The sequence below is a fragment of the Bombus fervidus genome, chromosome 1, assembly GCF_041682495.2.
Source record: "Bombus fervidus isolate BK054 chromosome 1, iyBomFerv1, whole genome shotgun sequence".
Classification (NCBI taxonomy): domain Eukaryota; kingdom Metazoa; phylum Arthropoda; class Insecta; order Hymenoptera; family Apidae; genus Bombus; species Bombus fervidus.
The window spans coordinates 13,139,103-13,157,485 of NC_091517.1; the positions used below are offsets into that span (position 1 = coordinate 13,139,103).

The 18,383-nt window shown below is 41.0% G+C and overlaps 1 protein-coding gene across 1 annotated transcript in view; it reads right to left on the reverse strand.

Moving 5' to 3' along the window:
- The window catches only part of LOC139986698 (protein groucho), an 82,423-nt gene extending 67,275 nt beyond the window's left edge, over window positions 1-15,148 (reverse strand). The window contains exons 1-2 of the mRNA XM_072002234.1: window positions 15,013-15,148; window positions 8,195-9,952 (exon numbers count right to left, since the gene is read on the reverse strand). Coding sequence (XP_071858335.1) covers window positions 8,195-8,260 — 66 coding nt within the window. The 5' untranslated portion in view covers window positions 8,261-9,952; window positions 15,013-15,148. The remainder of the gene's footprint in view (window positions 1-8,194; window positions 9,953-15,012) is intronic.
- Between the last annotated feature and the right edge of the window lie 3,235 nt (window positions 15,149-18,383).

Consider the following 18,383-nt stretch of genomic DNA (forward strand, 5'->3'; position numbering starts at 1 on the left):
TAGGCTTCGAGAAAGAGGCAGGGCGGTGTCCAACCACGCCAGGAGAGCAGTTTCTACCTCGTCCTTATTCCCCCGTCTCTTACTTTTTGCTTTTACGACCGCAATAAACTTGCAACGACGCCCGTTGACTAACGACGCGAGATTCCGTTCGGTCGTTTACGTTCCATGCAAATTAGTAATTCACGAAAGGCTTTTAGCGCCTCCAAACGCGGCAAGCTTGTTTGGCGTCGTTTAAACATCGAGAACCCCGGATAAGGAAGATCGGACTGATCGCGGAACGGAAATTACGCGAATCATCCGTTAAGGCTTTTCGGCGAAAGGCTGTGGGATGATTTTACGGTTGTAAATTTTGCATTGGATTTTAAGACTGCGGTATCGTGTTATGTATAGAATTTCTTATGGTATAGAATAGACTATAACATAGGATAGAAATTTTTCATGTAATAGAAAATTGAATTTCTTAGAACAGAATTTATTTTATACGTTATGGAATAAAAGCTGTGGAATTGTAAATAATTTCATATACTTGACGCTTATGTATTTATAGAAGATTTTAACGCGTATATGAATGTACAAAATACCTAAAATAAGATACTTATATAATATTTAGAAAACGAATCGAGTCTTTTTCAGTTCTATTCATATAAACCTAAATATATGTATAGTCTATATTTTAGTATGTTATCGCTGTACTATACATTTTATTCTTACACAATTTTCAACAGTGTAATTGTTCGAATTATAACAATGTAAAATACACGAAAGAATATAAGAAAGATGTTCCGAAGATAATACGTCAAATGGGAAAAACACAATGTATGAACAAAGGTTCATGAACAGTATCAATAGTAAAATTTACATGGCTGATTTTGAAGAATTAAGAAAGTATTTACACGGAGTGGTGTATTTCCAAAAAGGTATTAGCACGTCCACAGATTATTTATTTCCATTTTACTACATCACTAAAAAGGAAGCAGCATTTGTATTCCAATTTAGTTAGCGTTCCGCCTCTAACCAAGCCATTTACAGTAACAATATCAAACTGTACTTCTAGCGCTATATACATAGTTACTGTATGAAATTTTCACAGATACGTGTATCTATTTTTCATTTTAACAGGTGACTAAAAAAAAATTTGGAAAACCAACGAAGAACAGCACATTCATTAATAAAGCTCTCGTCAAAAACAATTAACATCGCATGCAGCATTCACAGTGGAATGGTCGGGTTTAACCCCATAGAGGAAGATAACTCAAATTTCGAAGAAGAATAGCGAATTATTTCCAACGCTATTTTAAACGCACAATACACGAAACGAAAGAACATATAGTTGACATTTAATTTTACATAAAGCAAGATATGCTTTTAGCCACAATTTAAATGAACTATACGAATAATTCAGACATTCCATGCATTACATACGATCTAATCGAATGATCCATCGAAAGAAACGTTTCTCTTATCAAACTTCGTTGCAACGAGCACGAATCATATTAAAAACATTAAACACGCCTGTGTGACCGGCTCTAAATTTCCCCATTGCCATTTTCAACGTCCACGTCCAATATAAAGCGTGACGATAAATTATCGTGAAAGGATTTCCAGCAAAAATCGAGAGGAAACGAATGTCCTACGGAAAAGAACGACCGTGACAACGATATCACGGTCCACGATCCACGCGGAACGGAGGTGTGCGGAGCTATTTGCACGTCGCGAGATTTATAATGCGCGCCAATTACACGTAACACGCTTCGCTCATTCCGCGGTGTAATTCATCCCGTGTAATTACCAATGCATATTGCGGTCTCTGCGGAAGCTCGGAAGCGTGCGAACCGCGAATTTCGTGCAATCGTACTTCGAATCCCTTCGTTCGTTCCTCTCTGCCCCACCCGCGTCTCATCCCCATATCTCGTCGCCATCTCGTCGTTCCGCTCGTCTCGATTTCAATTTCGCCCTGATCCTGCCTGAATATATCTCTCCCACATACACGCCGCTTCTCTCCCTTTTTTTTTTTCACGTCACTCTTCCCAGCCCTGTTCCGCTTTTACATTCCCCGCGTGCTCCCTCTTTTCTTCGTTTCCACGCGCCAGACGACAATTACGCGACGCGACCAATTGTTCCCGCGTATATCGTCATATAATAATTACAAGAAAGTCTGCCGGTTCCATTATCGCTCGGGATTTAATTCGATTCGGGTTTAAATGTACTCTCCTCCGTTTCGATTTACACGATTCCTTTTTTCTCTTTTCGGTTTTTTACTTTTTATTGGATGGTAGCTGAAAGTGGAGAATAGCGGCGCTCGGCCGAGGATATGCACGTGGATGCAATTTCGGTCTTTTGCTAAATTCACCGATCGATCAAGATGAGATTACGCAGGATCTCAGTGGATATGTTGCAGAAGAATATAACGCGGAATACAGTAATTGTATTTTGCTCCAAGATTTTCATCTTACATAATACGAAATGTGTTAAAGAGCTGTTAAGCAGAAAGGATTATTTGGAATTTTGGTAAATTCTGGTTGTATCTGAGAAATATATATATGATGGAGTATTACATTACAAAGGTTTATATACACGTGAATAGCTTACTTTCAAACTAACAGACCGAAGTAAAATTCGTTAAATACTTCATGAAAAATCGAACACTCCGATATCTTTAAATCGAATTAAATTCGAATCAAATATTCCGATATAAAAATACATGACGGCAAATTCCTCGGTATTGTGCGGAATTCTTGGGAATTGCGTATAGCAAGATTTATTCAAACGCTGGAATATTTCTCAACAAAACAAACATACGTTCCGATAAAAACCTTTTCACAAATTCCTCTCATTACGTTCGTCATAAAAAAGTAAAGATTGTAATTTACTTTCGTATCATCCTGTATTAGCATTACACTATTATAGAACCTGTTCCCAGATAGTCGCGTTTCCTTTTATCCGATCGTAAACGATTCTGCGTTTAACCGTACTATCGGTAAGTCGATGGGAGTTGGTTATTCCTGTTTTATCGCCGTAATACGCGCCGTTTACAGGTTTCCGTAATCGATACGAGAAATACTTATAAAAATCTACCTCGAGGACATGCTGCCTCGTTGCGCCTCTCTAAAGACGCGTCCCGCCACTGTCGGTTCGCTGTCACTTCGAACAGCCGTATCTTAGCTTTTTACACTTTAATCTGGTAATCCTATTAACATCGTATAATCGTAAAATTCGAACCCTTGCTCGGGTAAGGTTATAATTTACAAAGGGGACAGTTGGTTGTTGGCAAGTGCCTGCAATGTAAACACAGATGCCGTGTTCTTGGATCTTGGGGTGAGAAGCAGATGAAAAGAAAAAAAAAAGAAAAATAGAAAAAGCTGGTTACCTGAGTTGCGATCGACTATGTTTGCTCAGCATTGTCAGCCTCGATTGTTTGACCGGCTCGTTACAACAGGAACTTCTACTTTTATTGATCCTTCACAGTTTCGAATAATATTTTTTGAACAAACGCAATTCGTTCTGGTGCGGATGCTGTTCACAAGACTCACTTTTCAGTGAAAAGACATCTAGGTATAAATATAGGCGATCTTTGTTCGAGAAATAGAAACTTGAATGGGAAAAAGTTAGTTTGAAATGTAAAATTAGTTGCATGTTTGGAGGGTAGTAGATATTTGGGATAGTCGAGAAAATTGCAGTTCATATAATTATGAAGATATGTGAGTAGTATGATATAATCAACTATGTAATATTACACGTGCGAGTGAATATACGTAAGATCAGTGAATAGATATAGATAAGATAGAAAATGAGCTGAATAGTTTTAAATTGATAAATATATAAATATATGCATTTATACGTTCAATTAGGTATATATATATATTAGGTTGTCGGAAAAGTGTCTTTCTTTCGCAAACGTGTTTATTACAACAGTGCACCTTCATATAAACCAAGTCTGTAAAATGTCGCGGTGTTTATCTCAAAAGAACAAAATGGATCGTATAAAACAAAATAATATAAAACAAAGAACGTTGTGCGTCTATTATTTCCTTATAAAACGAAAGAAACTTTTCGGATAACCTAATATATACATACATTCTATTGCAGCCACGTTTGTACTTCCACACTACATCACAACACTCTAATGATTCTGCAACGATTCTCTCTCTTTCCTATCACACCATCTTTCTAAAGATTTATTCATGCACAAAATCTATACCATACGTCACTCTGCATCTAAATGTCCAGTATGCATATTATATATGTTCTTAGAATCGTTTCTCAATCAATATCATAACAGAAACACTCGATTCTTTTCATTTGATCTTCAAGCATCATTCGCACTACATTTACAGATGAATCATTCCATCATATAAGCTCTTCACTAACCTTTTCGTAGGGATCAAGAATTTCTGCATTAGACATACCGTTACATGTAGCGTATACTGCAGTGTATGCAATGTCTCCAGAACAATGGCTATATTATAAAATTCTGTTTTTTATACTTGACAGCTTTCTTTTCAACGACAAAGCCCGGAATTATATTAATCATATACAATTTTATAGAGTCTATAGTTTCAACTAAACGCACTTTCACATCGAACGCGTTATGAATCATTAATCGGTTACACAGCGAAAAGAAGCGTGTCCGATAACACGCATATCTTACGATACGATTGAGACAATAAAAAAGCAATTGTGCAATAGAACATCGAATAAAAATGGATCACCTAAAGCAAGCTTTTAAAGCGAGCAGCAAATCTGCTCCACTTCCGATATACCGTATTGGAAATGTTCCAGCACTTTCAAATAATTCCACGCGACAGAAGCGTCTCCTCTTGTCCAAGATTTATTTCCTTCCCTCTCCTTTCTTTTTTTTTTCTTCCTTCGATTCCCGCCGTTTACTCGGTCGGTAATCGTCGATACATCGACCTACCGGTACCGCGCTATAGCAAACATAATGTAATTGCGGATATTGGCCGGCGGCGGTCACGATACACGCATTTATTTTCGTCGTATTCCCGACGAGCTTTTCCGCCTCGGCTCGCGGCCTGTTTACGGCCAAATAGAAATTTGCACACCGGCCAAATATTATTCCGTTGGCGACCCCAACGCTCGTTCACAATCTCTTTTCCTCACTGTGCTCGCCCAGTTCAGTCATTCGTTCGTTCGTTTTTCGACCGTTTCTGCGCCACCGTCCGTCTATCCGTCTGTATATAGCGCGCCCATGCTGTGCAACGCAAACACGCAAGATATACCAAGCCTTGTGAACAAACGAACTAGATGGAAACAATATACAGTAGTGCCGCGTAAACTGACCAGGGGTCGTGACCTTATCATGAGAGGTATAATTCTAAGAATGCCGCAATATCTGTCTTCCATTCAATGCATTTTCACTCAATGAACTAAGCCACTTGGTTTATTTTGCGACGAAAATAACAAAAGTCTGTTAACGAAACAAAATTCCAACCAGCTGATGCGATACATATTATCGTACAAGCGCTGTCGTAAAATCAGCAAGGAGTTGAGTTACACGGTTCGACTGTCGAAACATGTAATTTGAGATATATTTCGGGAGATAAGGAACTCGAGCTACTTTCAGAACGAAATCTTTCTCGTCTTTTTAAAAAGTATGCGTGATATAATCTACAACTACAAATCGACGTTCACTAATATGACAATTGCTACTAAAGAAGTACAAACATAATTTCTCATAATTTTAGTGGATAATTGTAAGCAAAATACCAGTTCACACATAACTTTTGCACGAGGCATAAGGCGCTTCCACAAGACACGTACAATCCTGACAATCATACTACCTAGTAGATATATATCTATACTACATATAGTGAATTCAGGATCCAAGCGAGAGGTCCAAAAAACTAAACGAAGGGAAAAAATTAGATTCGCGTCAATTCCATCGGACGCGTATTTATAGACAAGAGGAGTGCATAGGTATTTAGCGCACAGACGCATGAGCAAACTTCGTCTCGCGCGCGAGTCAGAGTTTCTGCCGCGTGTGTGTACTTTGCAGGAAGAGAGTGATGGAGGTAGTGACGGAAGGGAAGGGCGTGTAGAGAGTGGAGAGGGTGATGGGTGCAGAACGTGGGTAAACTATCGAGAGAAAATAAATACGGGACCGGATTCATTCGACTAACGATCCGAAAGAGTTCGTCTGGCAGAGCGAGTATACGCTCGCGCGACTCGCTTGCCGTCGCAACCGTTCCGACGACCTGCCCCCCAAAAAAATGAAAAAAGGTTCTGACAGTACTTTTCAGGTTTACCTTTTTTATTCCGTTTGAGTAACGCCGGTGCACGAAGGGGAAAAGGCGGGGAGAGGGAAGGGGAGGCTATGGAGCCATAGACCATGAGCTACGAATTCATCTGGCGGCAGAAAGAGTCTATGGACCTGGCACCCATATACCGCTCGATATATCGGTATCTCGAATTAGCATGGGTAGAGGCTCCGCTCCGACCGGTGCTGCAACGAACGATACTTATCGAAAGTACGCTCGCACAATTGAAAGGATTTTCGAACGTGAGGATACACGATGCATACTCGATATCCGTGGCGAAACGAGACGATGAATTGCGAGAAGTGTGGAGACAACATTGTATGTATATACGTGTATGTATATAGGAATATGGGGGCGCAACGTATCGAGAGGAAACCATTACGAGATGGATACTCCGAACTAAACTTTGTCTAATTTTTATTTGACATTTTTTTCGAATATGAATAGTCGCATCACTTGTATACTGTATACATATTTGTTGACTGAAAATCATAATGGTGTAAGCTAAGCTAGCTTAGCAGTATTTTTTGTAAAATAATGTTCTACCTTTGTTATTATAAGAATTATAAAGAATATAATTGATGTGTGCGTAAAAAGTATTAGGTATAGCATATCAGATATAAATATCATGGTAAAAAAAGAATTTATAATTTATTTAACTATGAAATTAAAAGAAGTTGTATAAATTAAATTGCGTCTTTATATTCAAGTACTCAACATTTTTACTTGCTCTATATGAGTAAGATATCCTGCGAATTTCTACTCGTCATTTGTTATAAGACATTGATACTCAATATTTGTAAAGCACTTGGTTAATACGTTCCATAATTTGTCATTCAGCTCAAATGATTCACCAGCGATTTACGTAGTACATTTGTCAGATATATTTGTTTAATAACTGTATTGCGCATAATGGTCATAAAATTATAAAAATTGTTAGTGTAAAAAAAAGTAATCTAATCTAAAATATTAAAATATACATTATCATTATGTATTTCTTTTTACATGCAAAAAATTAAATAAAATGATTATTCAAGAAGTTTCAGGTAGAAAGAAAAAAGCATACAGTCATTCGATGACTGATTACTACCAGATGCAATTTTCGCAACCTTATTCTTTACGACATCCAAATTGCTATCTTGTTGTAATGAGGAAGGTTAAATTTAATTTCACCGGTTTGGTAGTAGGTGCACTTCTGCTACGACAGCGATGCGTCCACGGTGTATAAGTATATACATGATAATGTCGAGGGGAAACGGACTATGGTTAATCGTATCTGACCACGGATCTGAATGTTTTCACGGTTGCTTTGTGCTGTTAATCACTATCTATTGATAGCAAGATGTAGCGAGGTCACCGGTTCAAGTTAATCGACCTCATCATTTCGCGTATAATTTCCCGATAAATAGAAACTTAGAGCGTGCGATAAACGATCAGAGCGGAAAGAAGGAACAATTGTGTTGACGACTCGCAGAAAAATCTATCGTTCAATATGCAAACGGTCTTTGTGCATTTGTCTTACGGAAATTGTAAATACGATAATTACTACCGCGTAAACGATAGTTACACGCTCATTACACAGACATATCAATAATTCCGAACTTGTTTCCTAGAACGTAAGAACATACAATTTTATAAGAATTTGCACGAGCGCGTCGAAAGTTGATCGTGTCTGTCTGTAGCGTCGGATCGAATCATACGGTTCGACGCGACTAAACGCGAAAATCCAAACGTTCGCCTCGTGAGCTCAATACAAGATGTTTCAATACTTCAAAATCCTTTGCCGTTTTATTTTTATCGCGATTGTCGTGTCAGTCATTCCTATCGAACGTGTAAGTACGTAAGAAGAGAAGGAGGCAAAGAAAAAAAAAAAAGAAAAGAAAGCTCGACAAGCGAGAAAGAGAAATAAAAGCACTTACCGGGTGCCGTGCCGCAGCTGCCACAGCCACAGCTGCCGCAGCGTTTATACTGGCACTGGGGTACATCTTATCGTCAGAGGCCCTCGAAGAGGTTATGTTGCTTCCTCCCGTCACGACGAAGTCCTGTCAGGAGTAATGGATATGTCTCCGTTATCCTCAGGTATATCCGGCGGTATCCCAGGTCATAGCCAGTATACACTATTATTCACTGGTCAGCAATAAAAAACGAAATAATGGAAGAAGACACAAGACAAGAAAAGAATAGTCGAAGCTAGAGCACACACTAAGCACTGTCACTTTCTTCTTCGAGTCGTCTTTTTCGTGGCAGCCACTACTCACTTGATACTCGTTTCACAATGAATATACACCGCGAAGAAAGCCAACATACGCTACGCGTGTACGTTTAGAATAGGAAATAATACTTACGATGGTATCGAATCACGTTAGAGTTACACAATACGAATACCCGACGGCACACACATGTAAGACGTAACTCCGAACGATCTACCCTCGACGACGGACGGGTATCAACTAATCAACCGCAGAGTCGAGGGGAAGCTCTTCCCTCTCCTTCTCCCGCACCGTCGTCCGCTACGCCCTCCCACTGCTTACCGCGACACCACGTGGTCTCCCCTTTGCTCGTCTTTTCCATCTCACTCGTTCCCATCCAACCGCATAGTCGTTCCCTCTCTTTCTCACTCTTGCACCTCCGACAATCGGCCTCTTAGCTCGTTCGTCTCTTTTCCGTCTGGTCCGGTCGGTTGCGCGCGCGGCATAGACGGGCTCTTCGTATACTACGTTTCAGCTAGACAGGGAATCCGTTCGTCGCGATCCGCTTTGCATTTTTACTTACACAAAAACGAGATTTGCACGCGGTAGATCTTGCGGTGAGTTTGTAGCTGCATTACGCCGAGCGCGTATTAAATTATTACTCCAGACACGCTGAACATTGCTAACGCGCGCCGGAAAACCTATGTTAACCTTCCTCTTTATTACATGCAAATTTGATCGCTTCATAACGAATGTCGCTACCGCGATTCCTTCCCCATGCATTTATTAAATTAAATTACCTGCAGGCATCCAGAATTATTTTCAAACGATTATCCTTGTATCTCGACGCGCATGAAAATTCTCCGCCTAGCTTCAAATCGTATCGAAAAGGAATTCAAACAAACTACAATTACCATCGGCTTTCTCGTCCGTCTCATCCCAGCTTCAAACCGAAAACGAACATTAAACAACAAGGAACCAGATATGCAAAACTTATTTTATGCTACAAATAAAGTTATTTTCGTTCCCCGAATCTCTCTGCTTATTCTTCCACCGCATCGTTCCGGTACAATCGGCAAAACCTTCTACCGTGGACCCGCGCTTTTCGGTTAGTTTACATTCGTCCCGTTTGTAGCCACGAACCTCTCAGATTGGAGTTTAGCCTGCTCTCGGCTCATCCGTCATCCTCGTCACGCTCGTTTAGTTTCTCTCATTTTCGTCCTCGCTATCTCACCGCCGCCAGTCCGTTTCATCCTCGACCTCTTACTTGTCGTACACCCCGCCTTCCTCTCTCCCTAACCCTCGACCACGTCGATGCCTTCTCTACTCCGCTACAGCCTCTTTTCGTTCCAGTGACTCCAACTCAACAGTGTATGTTCTACAGTCGGCGTGTATACGTGTAGACGCGTGCACGCCCTGTTACAAGCCTCGACGTTCATCCCCTTTGGATAGGGTGGTAACCATCGACGACCTTTCCGCCTCAACTCCCTGCAAACAATTATTATCACTTTACCCTTCCTGCACTCGGCCCGGTGACGCTTAATCTTATCGTTATTTAACGGGAGAAAGAAGAACAAGGGTACACGAGGGGAACAGAGGGAGAAAGAGACTTCTCGGATAGAAGACGAGACGAGCGAGTAGTTTTAACGAGCGGTGACACGCGAGCCATGTTCGTCACGAAAATTTCGCGTACGCCAGAGCAAATGGAAGAAGAAATTACCGGAGCCCGCTAATGATACCGTGGCCAGGCAACGTGCACCCAGCGACATGCTTTAGCAACTGTAATTCAAGCTAATCGTTGCGCAGCGTGCTTGTGGACAAGGGGGTGCATTTTTTTTTCCTGTCGACCGTTTCTCTGTGTCGATGTCTTGCTGCAATAACTTTGCTTCCACATCGCGCTACGTATTGTTCGGCGGTTCTAATTGTAAAATATTAGCATTACTTTACTTTACCTATTCGTGGTGTGATCAAATTTGGAGAAATTGGGAACAAGGGGTTTAGGAAATAATTTTCTTACAATCATGATTTTATTATCCTACTAATACGTAGATACTTTTAACTTCTCGTAAGCAATACGATTTAATAATTGTATTATGTTCAACATATGTACTACATATAATAATAATTAGAATGTTAAATTCCTCTTACACTTTCTCTAATTCTTTTTCCATTCGTTTTACAAATTTCTTTAATATTCGATACATGAAGTTTTTTTACAAACGTTCTTGTGTTCGTTCACATTGCAATTGAACGTTTAATTAAAATTTCACAGCTAATTAATCTAGCGTCAGTAAAATTAGACGGCGATCAAACCGACTCTACCGAAGATTAATTTACTCTCGATCGATAGCGAAACAAAAAAGGCTTTTAAACGTCGATTTCCATGTTAGAAAATCACTCGTACGCCGATTAAGCAAACGCATAATTACCGATATAGGATTAATTCGGTCGTTTTCTGGTTTAATTGGTTAATATCCACGAGCGTTTTGTGAAGTCATACAGCACGAGATCGTTTCGTTTAGCGGTACAGGATACAGAAATCTGTGCCGCATAATTCGAGTCGGCGCGAAAGCTGGAAAGAAACACGTCATCGCTTGTCATCGAACTAGAACGCTCGATACGAAATTCCTATCTTCTGACATATCGACGACACGTTTAACCGGATAATCCAGCGACAAAAATAGGACGGTTCTCGCCCGAATATTACGCGGGCGTACCATTAAAAGCTATGGATCGCACTTTTTCCCACCCTTCTTCACAACCTCCTACGCTTTTACTTCGTGTTTTGGAATGTTCGCGATGTAACGCGAGCCGCGACAGATCGCGAGTAAAAACCGGTTGCCTTCTCTCGCAAACAAAACCGAGTTAACGCCGCATTTTACGATGTCGGTTTTGACGAATGTGTGACGTTTTCTCAAACATTTCCCATTTCATCGTATTTACCGAACATTTTAACGACCATCTCTTCTCCCTTTTTCTGCACTTATTTCGTCGGAGCTTCGTGATAGAGCCGCGTAGCTGTTTTATCCTCTCACGCCTTTCGTGATCTGTTATTTCATTGATCTTTCTTCTCTTTCGCTCTTTGTTTAAGATCTTTTAAAATCTATTTCGTATTTTATATTTTTTTATTTTAACATTTGAAATATATATTATTTGCATGGTATATATACGTATATTTTATTTGTAGATAGAAAAATTGATTCAAAGTTACAAAAGCATAATACTGTCATGTAATCTATAGGTCTTATATATAGCTTTGAAAGAAAATGGTATATTGTTAAACATATATACGTCCTGTCCTAAACCAACAGCGTAAGGAATGTTCAGGTAAAAAGGTATTAGGGTAATTTAGGTAGAGATAGAATCTTAGAAAATTCCATCTAAGTATTTCTTAAGCTGTTTGTGAAAATCATGGTATGAAGATACTTAAAGACATATGATCGGATGTTTTAGAGTTAACTGTGCCGTACTTTCCTAAAAGTTTAATGAAATTCTCTTTTAATCCATCCTGCTGTTGTTTGTCCAGATTCTTACGATAAAACACTCGTACAATACATTTTAATAACGTTGGCTATAATCCTAATCTATAAAAATGATTTCGAAACTAATGTATAATAAATTCATCGTGTGAATGGGTAGAGCTTAACATTATTATCGTTATTATTATCATTTAGAATGAAATCACAATCAAATCGCATCGTGTTTGCCTCTTTTAGCTACGATATCAGTCTCGGGACGATTCGATCCGTGTGCCTATTTAAACAGTCACGCGGTTGGACTCGCGTTTATCAATGAGGATGACGAATATTTAGGATCATCGATGTTTATAGTTTGTTTAACGCGAATGTTTGTCAACGCATGGTTTATTAATGCCGACAGAATTTCTCCGTTCACGCGGTGTATTTATTTACATCGGTCTATTGTTCGGTGGGTTCGTCGGGGGCGAAATTGATCGGCGTACGTCGAATCGATTGCCACGGTACATACGTGATAATTCTAGCGTGATCGAAAGATTACACGATTACCAGCGTAACGCGTCCCGTGCATGCGAATCTCTATCGATTCGCCGAAGAAAAACAGCCTTTCCACGCGTATCTACGTGTATCCGTGTGTATAATACAACGTTCCTTTCAATGTTACCTACTCACGCAAACACCTTTCGAATATTAAAACGAAACGTGCTCGTTAGACTGAACACGTATAGAAGCATACCTAGCCCATAACCCTTCTACCTTTAAAATCAGCATTTAAAAAGAAATATCACGGAAACGAAAACTGTCAATGAAAGGCGAAGAAAGTTTCACCTGGACAAACCGTAAGTACATACGGGAAGCGAATGCGAACCGGTTTATTTAGATTCGGTGGCACAACGTTCGATTTCAGTGAATCGCATGTCGAGCGAATTATCGCGACAGGATCGAAGACAAAGCGGGAATGCGATCACGGATGGCAGATAATCGTGGAATGTCTGACGTGGACGTGGAACGTGACTTCTCGACGACGACCACGTCCACGACAGAAACGCATGTGTCCTGTACGAGTTTGTCCGACTGTATACGCTTGCTCCCTGCCGTGTACGTGCAGTTGCCCGGTTGGAAAACGTGTTTATTGGTTAATTGCATCATTCTTGCCAAGTGCCCGGCTGCCAATTGGCTCGGCCATCAATCGCTACGCGCTGGGTACACGTCCGCTCGATATCCGGCAAAAGCATTTCGCTCTATACGCCACTCTGCAACGTATATACGTAGATATATATACATATACACTTCGACCGACCACTCTTCTTAACGATCACCTTTTTCGACTGGAAAGTGGATGGGGATACGGTATGAGGTTGGTTCGATCTCCTGCGCGTAATCGACGCTGTTTTGTTACCTGGATAATTATCAGCGGCCGAATAAACCGATCATTGTCAGGTCGGTTTATGAAACGGGCCAATTTTGGCCCCGGCTTCGGCGTCCATGGCAAACTTTAATCGAAATGATATTTATTCGAGCAATTTGACTAATTGACGACGCCGACCGATCGGACATGTAATTCGGATGGTTAAGTAAATTTGATCAGCGGTCCGACTGGGCATTGTTTTAAATGGGCATGAAGCAATAACGTATCAATCTCCGAGAAAACATTTACTCCTTAAGATGAATAGTACGATGGATTTAATGTCGCATGCTTTTTTCGGATGTAAGCTGCCACGTGAATATAATATGTAAAAATGACATTTTTTCGCTAGATAATACCTACATTTGTTGAAACATGTTCTCGTATCACTAATAACATTGAAATTAAAATTTAAGCGATCGTAAGGATAAAATTTCATCGACGTAGATTTAAAAAATCATACCTTAATAAAACAGATTATTGTCGCATAGGAAATATCTGATCCTTAAATACAGAAAGATTAAGTTGTTCGAGCTTGCTTTTGTAGTAAGATTTTGACCGTGAATGGTTTAACTTTGATTCCGATTTACTCTACAAACCTGTGATCATTCGTCCATTTCGATAGCTCGCGTATATGCACAGCGTTTCGGATAAAAACTTTAACGAAGATCGGTCAGTTTTGAAATTTATACGTATACATTGGCAATAGCTGCGGCGTGTGTTTGGAAAACGATCAAAAAATGATTTTCCGCGAAAACACCTATAACGCCGCGATCCGATGTGGCCGTCACTATTTCCACGCTTCCTGATAACCGACACACCAGCATACTGATATCAGCTGGCCGCGAGCGCGAGAATTAATTGCCGAAGCGGCAATAGATCAAGCGGAAAGTTTTATCACCCGGCGCAACCGCACGGGTTAGGTCGCGTCCGCTTGCTACTGTTAAACGGAAAAGTTTCATGATCACCCTGGGATCTTTGGACCCGCCTTGCCTACTGCTCGGATTTGATATATGAAAAGTCATTAGAATCCTATCTGAAGGCGTTCGTACGGAACAAAGGCGGCTCGGTCGATAAAACCGGGGCAAAAAATAATTTCTGCCGCGTGTCGATAACGCGCGTATATACACAGTATGTACGGAAGTGGGGAAAAAGCGACGAAAAAGGGTGTTCCTTTGGCTCGTAGAAAATGCTTTTTATCGTCCACGCTCCACCTGCGTTCCCGTTTTCCGTCGGCGAATGGGACAAAGGAAAACGAAAATGGAAAAAAGGAGGGGGCAACGACAAGAACGAGAAACAGACTATAACTTTTTAATATATTATCGTACTCCTTTTTTCCTCTTTTTATCGTGCTTTAATCATTTCCCTTTGTCAAACAACCGCAACAACGATAAACGCGGCCGCGGTTCATACATATACGCGAACACAGTCAGATAGCATACGGCTGAAATCGAAAAAACCGCGCGTTCTTTCGCGAGATAACCTCTTAAAACAGGGAACGCTCCGACTCCGACATTACGGTAAGTGCAAAATAAAAAAGGCCTGGCTACGGGTACGATATTAAAAAAAAAAAAAAGAAAAAAAGGAGAAAGGGGAGAAACGACGGGAGAAATCAGAAGGAGTGTTTTCGTCACGGCACCGAGGCGAGGAGAAATGACATTACATACCGTGAAGGCGCGATGCAGAAAAAGCTCTTGAGCTTCGAGCAACGCTTCGCGCCCGTCGACGACACCACACCAGTCGACTACACAGCAGCGCCGTCGTCGACGACTGCAAAAAACTGCTTGAAAAGCTTCAGGCTGCCTAGCTCGAATGATCGCTCGGATCCAAGGTACGCGATTATACGCGTATATACGATTGACGCGTGCAGCGAGCGTTTACGCGTTTAGAAGTGGCTCGTTCCTTCTCCACTGACTACGCTAACTCGAAAGACAATAGCGTAGAAATAACTCTATACGCGTCGACGACAGATGTAGCGACTATGACGCGACTATTTACGTATCGATATCGAAGGTACAAATGTGTAAATCGATTTCAATGAAATTTGTATGTGATAAAGGTTTTATTAGACGAGAGAAAATCCGATACATCACGAAATATAAACGGTTTAGCGATTTTCTGTCGAATTAGAGGCACAAATTCGTATTAAGTTGATGCTCGATCGAGCGAACCTCGACAAATATCTACGATCTCGATACAGCGCAAACTTTAATTTGACGAAACGTCGTGCCCAATCTTTTCTACGCCATTGGACACTCGCTACGAATTACGTATACAGATACAGACTCACGCGCATACGTACATACACGACATGAGCCCGTTGGGACTGTGGCTAGCAAGAAGGGTGATCTTTCGAAGGTTTACGAATACACGGTATTGAAATATATATGTATACATACAGGCGTAACGCTACGTCACGGGGAAACTGTCAACTCCATCTATAGCCTATGGAAAATCATGAAGCACGCTTCTGTTTCACCGTAGAATCAAAGACGCGACAATAGTTTTCCGATGCGGCGGTCTATTTACGACATCAGGAACGGTAAAGTTCTTCGAGTTGCTGCTACGTTGCGGTCCTATGCACTGGTTAATAACAAACACCGCGAACTGTTCTCTCCCTCCCATAAAAACTGATCGTCGAGACGAGAGATACGGAGCGACGAGTTCTTTGGAGTGCGTAAAGTACCAAGGGTAACGCGCGTGCTAAAAGGACAGTCTCGGTGAAAGAGGAACAGAAGGAAAAAGAGGAAGAAAGAGCGAGATTGAGAGCGCGCAACTCTCCTCTCGCGGTGAGGAACAACGTTTCGATTCGTCTTTTAGCGTGCCGATGATCGTCGAGACGCCTTCGCTGCCGCAAAACCATAATTCCCTATTGGCGAGAAGAAACCTCGGCCGCTTCTGACGACCTCGGTTACTTTTCATCCGTCAAAATTCAACGGGCGCAGACACAGCGGTATGTTGAGACGCGTAAAGAAGGAACGAGGGACACCGATAGTGGAGGGACGAAGATGAAAGAAAAGGAAAGGGGGATGGAGTGTATCGCCTGCCAAACAAGGACAGACGGTCGAACACGGTACACGGCGCGAAATGCTCTTCACTGATTTCCTTCTCTAAATATGGCCGCCTTCGTACATCCTCTCTTTCTCTATACCGGTGCGGCTGGTGCACCCCCTTCCGATAACCACCCATAACCGCCCCTGCTTGCCCGAGGTTCTACTTGATTGCCAAGGCGTCTTAACCTCGGCCTCGGTTTGTCCGCGCGGACTTTCTCTACGTTTGCACGATGAAAAAGCACCGTGTCGGCCTATAAGAGACGCGAGCCAACCACAGCAACCAACCTGAGCGCAGAAAAATGCGAGGCGACGCCCAGTGGGCGAATAAAGAGGCGTAATCGAGAACGAAAAAGGCCAATCCTGCCGGAAGAGCGCAGTAACTCCGACCAACTGGCTTCCATATGGAACGCGCTGACAGCCGTTCGTTAAGTCCGCGCGGACTGTTTCCCCAACCTTTATTATGCCTTTCTACGCGCCAGTATACGTGTGTATAGACACGGCTACAAGCGAGCACGGCCTATACTCCCGCTGGTCTCCTCGAGTTCCGCACTATGGGTAGGGGTCGAAGAAGGAAGAGGGTACGACCCCAGGGGTCGCGGAAGAAAGAAGAAAGAGAAGGTAGGGACGGTCACCAAATGAACGAACATTTCCGTGGCACGGACCACGAAAAACGTTCGAACGCAGAGAATAGCGTTGCTCGGTGATTGTCGTGCGCTAGTAGTGGTGATAGTTGCGATATTGGTAGTAGTGCGCCACTCGCATAGTCAGCCCACTCCACACGGACTAGTCCAGCCAATTAATACCAACGCCTTTCGCTCCCAGACTCCGAAAAATCCTCTTGTTCCTAGCCGCGACAACGAGCAGCCGGAGGTCCATTCGATGATATCGTTCCTGGTAGCCCAACCGTTTCGTTGACAAGTGCAACGAAGGTGTTATCCCTCCGTGAAAAAGTTTCGTCGAATTACCGGACGTCGCGGCCCCACCTATGTATATATATATATATATACATAGTATATAGTGTGTGTGTATATATATATATAACAATTTCATACCTATATGTATATATACAATTTCAATACACTATATATACTTCTCAACTGTTTTCTGTTCTAGGATACCGTCGTAGATTTATTTGCGTCAAGAGGAACACCGGTTATCGATCTTATCGCATTACAAAGGGATGCTATGTATTATGCTTATTATTTTTCTCTAAACGCAACTATATAAAGAGAAGGAAAAGATGTGTACAGAAATTTATGAAAAATTTATTTCTTGTTGCAAATGAAATTGCTCGTATATACATATTCTATCTCATGAAACTGTGCGAACATCGATACGGCGTATTAAGAGATTACAATGCGGCAGATCTATAGGTTAATTCTCGAACGAACGAGTCTGTGTTTCGACGAGCTTTCTGGTTAGATGGTTTATAGTGTTTAACTTAAAATGGACCATGTAAATATGTATCTCGTTCGACCAAATAAAAAAATATTTCATATGCAATTTAAATGATATCGAGGGACAAATACAATGCAAAAAAATATTTTTGTTCCAAGGTTATCATTTTTGGAGCTTTCAAAACTACCGATATTATATATATATATAATAATTAATAATAAATAATATAATAATTATATATATATATAAGTATATATGTACTGCCTTTTCTTCTATGTTGCAGCTGTTGTATTAAATTTTACTTGGAGATATGTAATACCACGACCTCGAAATAACCTTTGACACTTATAACTAAAGGTTAAACATGACATCTATTTCCATTGAAATCACAAACTTCAACGATGACGAAAGACAACATATGTATTATGCATGTAAACAAAACTTGTTTACTATAATACCACAAATATCAGACAGTTCGTCATTGTATTGATAAACTGTTCATAATGCGTTACTCGAAAGAAGAGAAAATTAATGTGATTTTCATTTGAATTTCTCTAAAGAAAGAAATATTTAGGTACTTCGTTTTA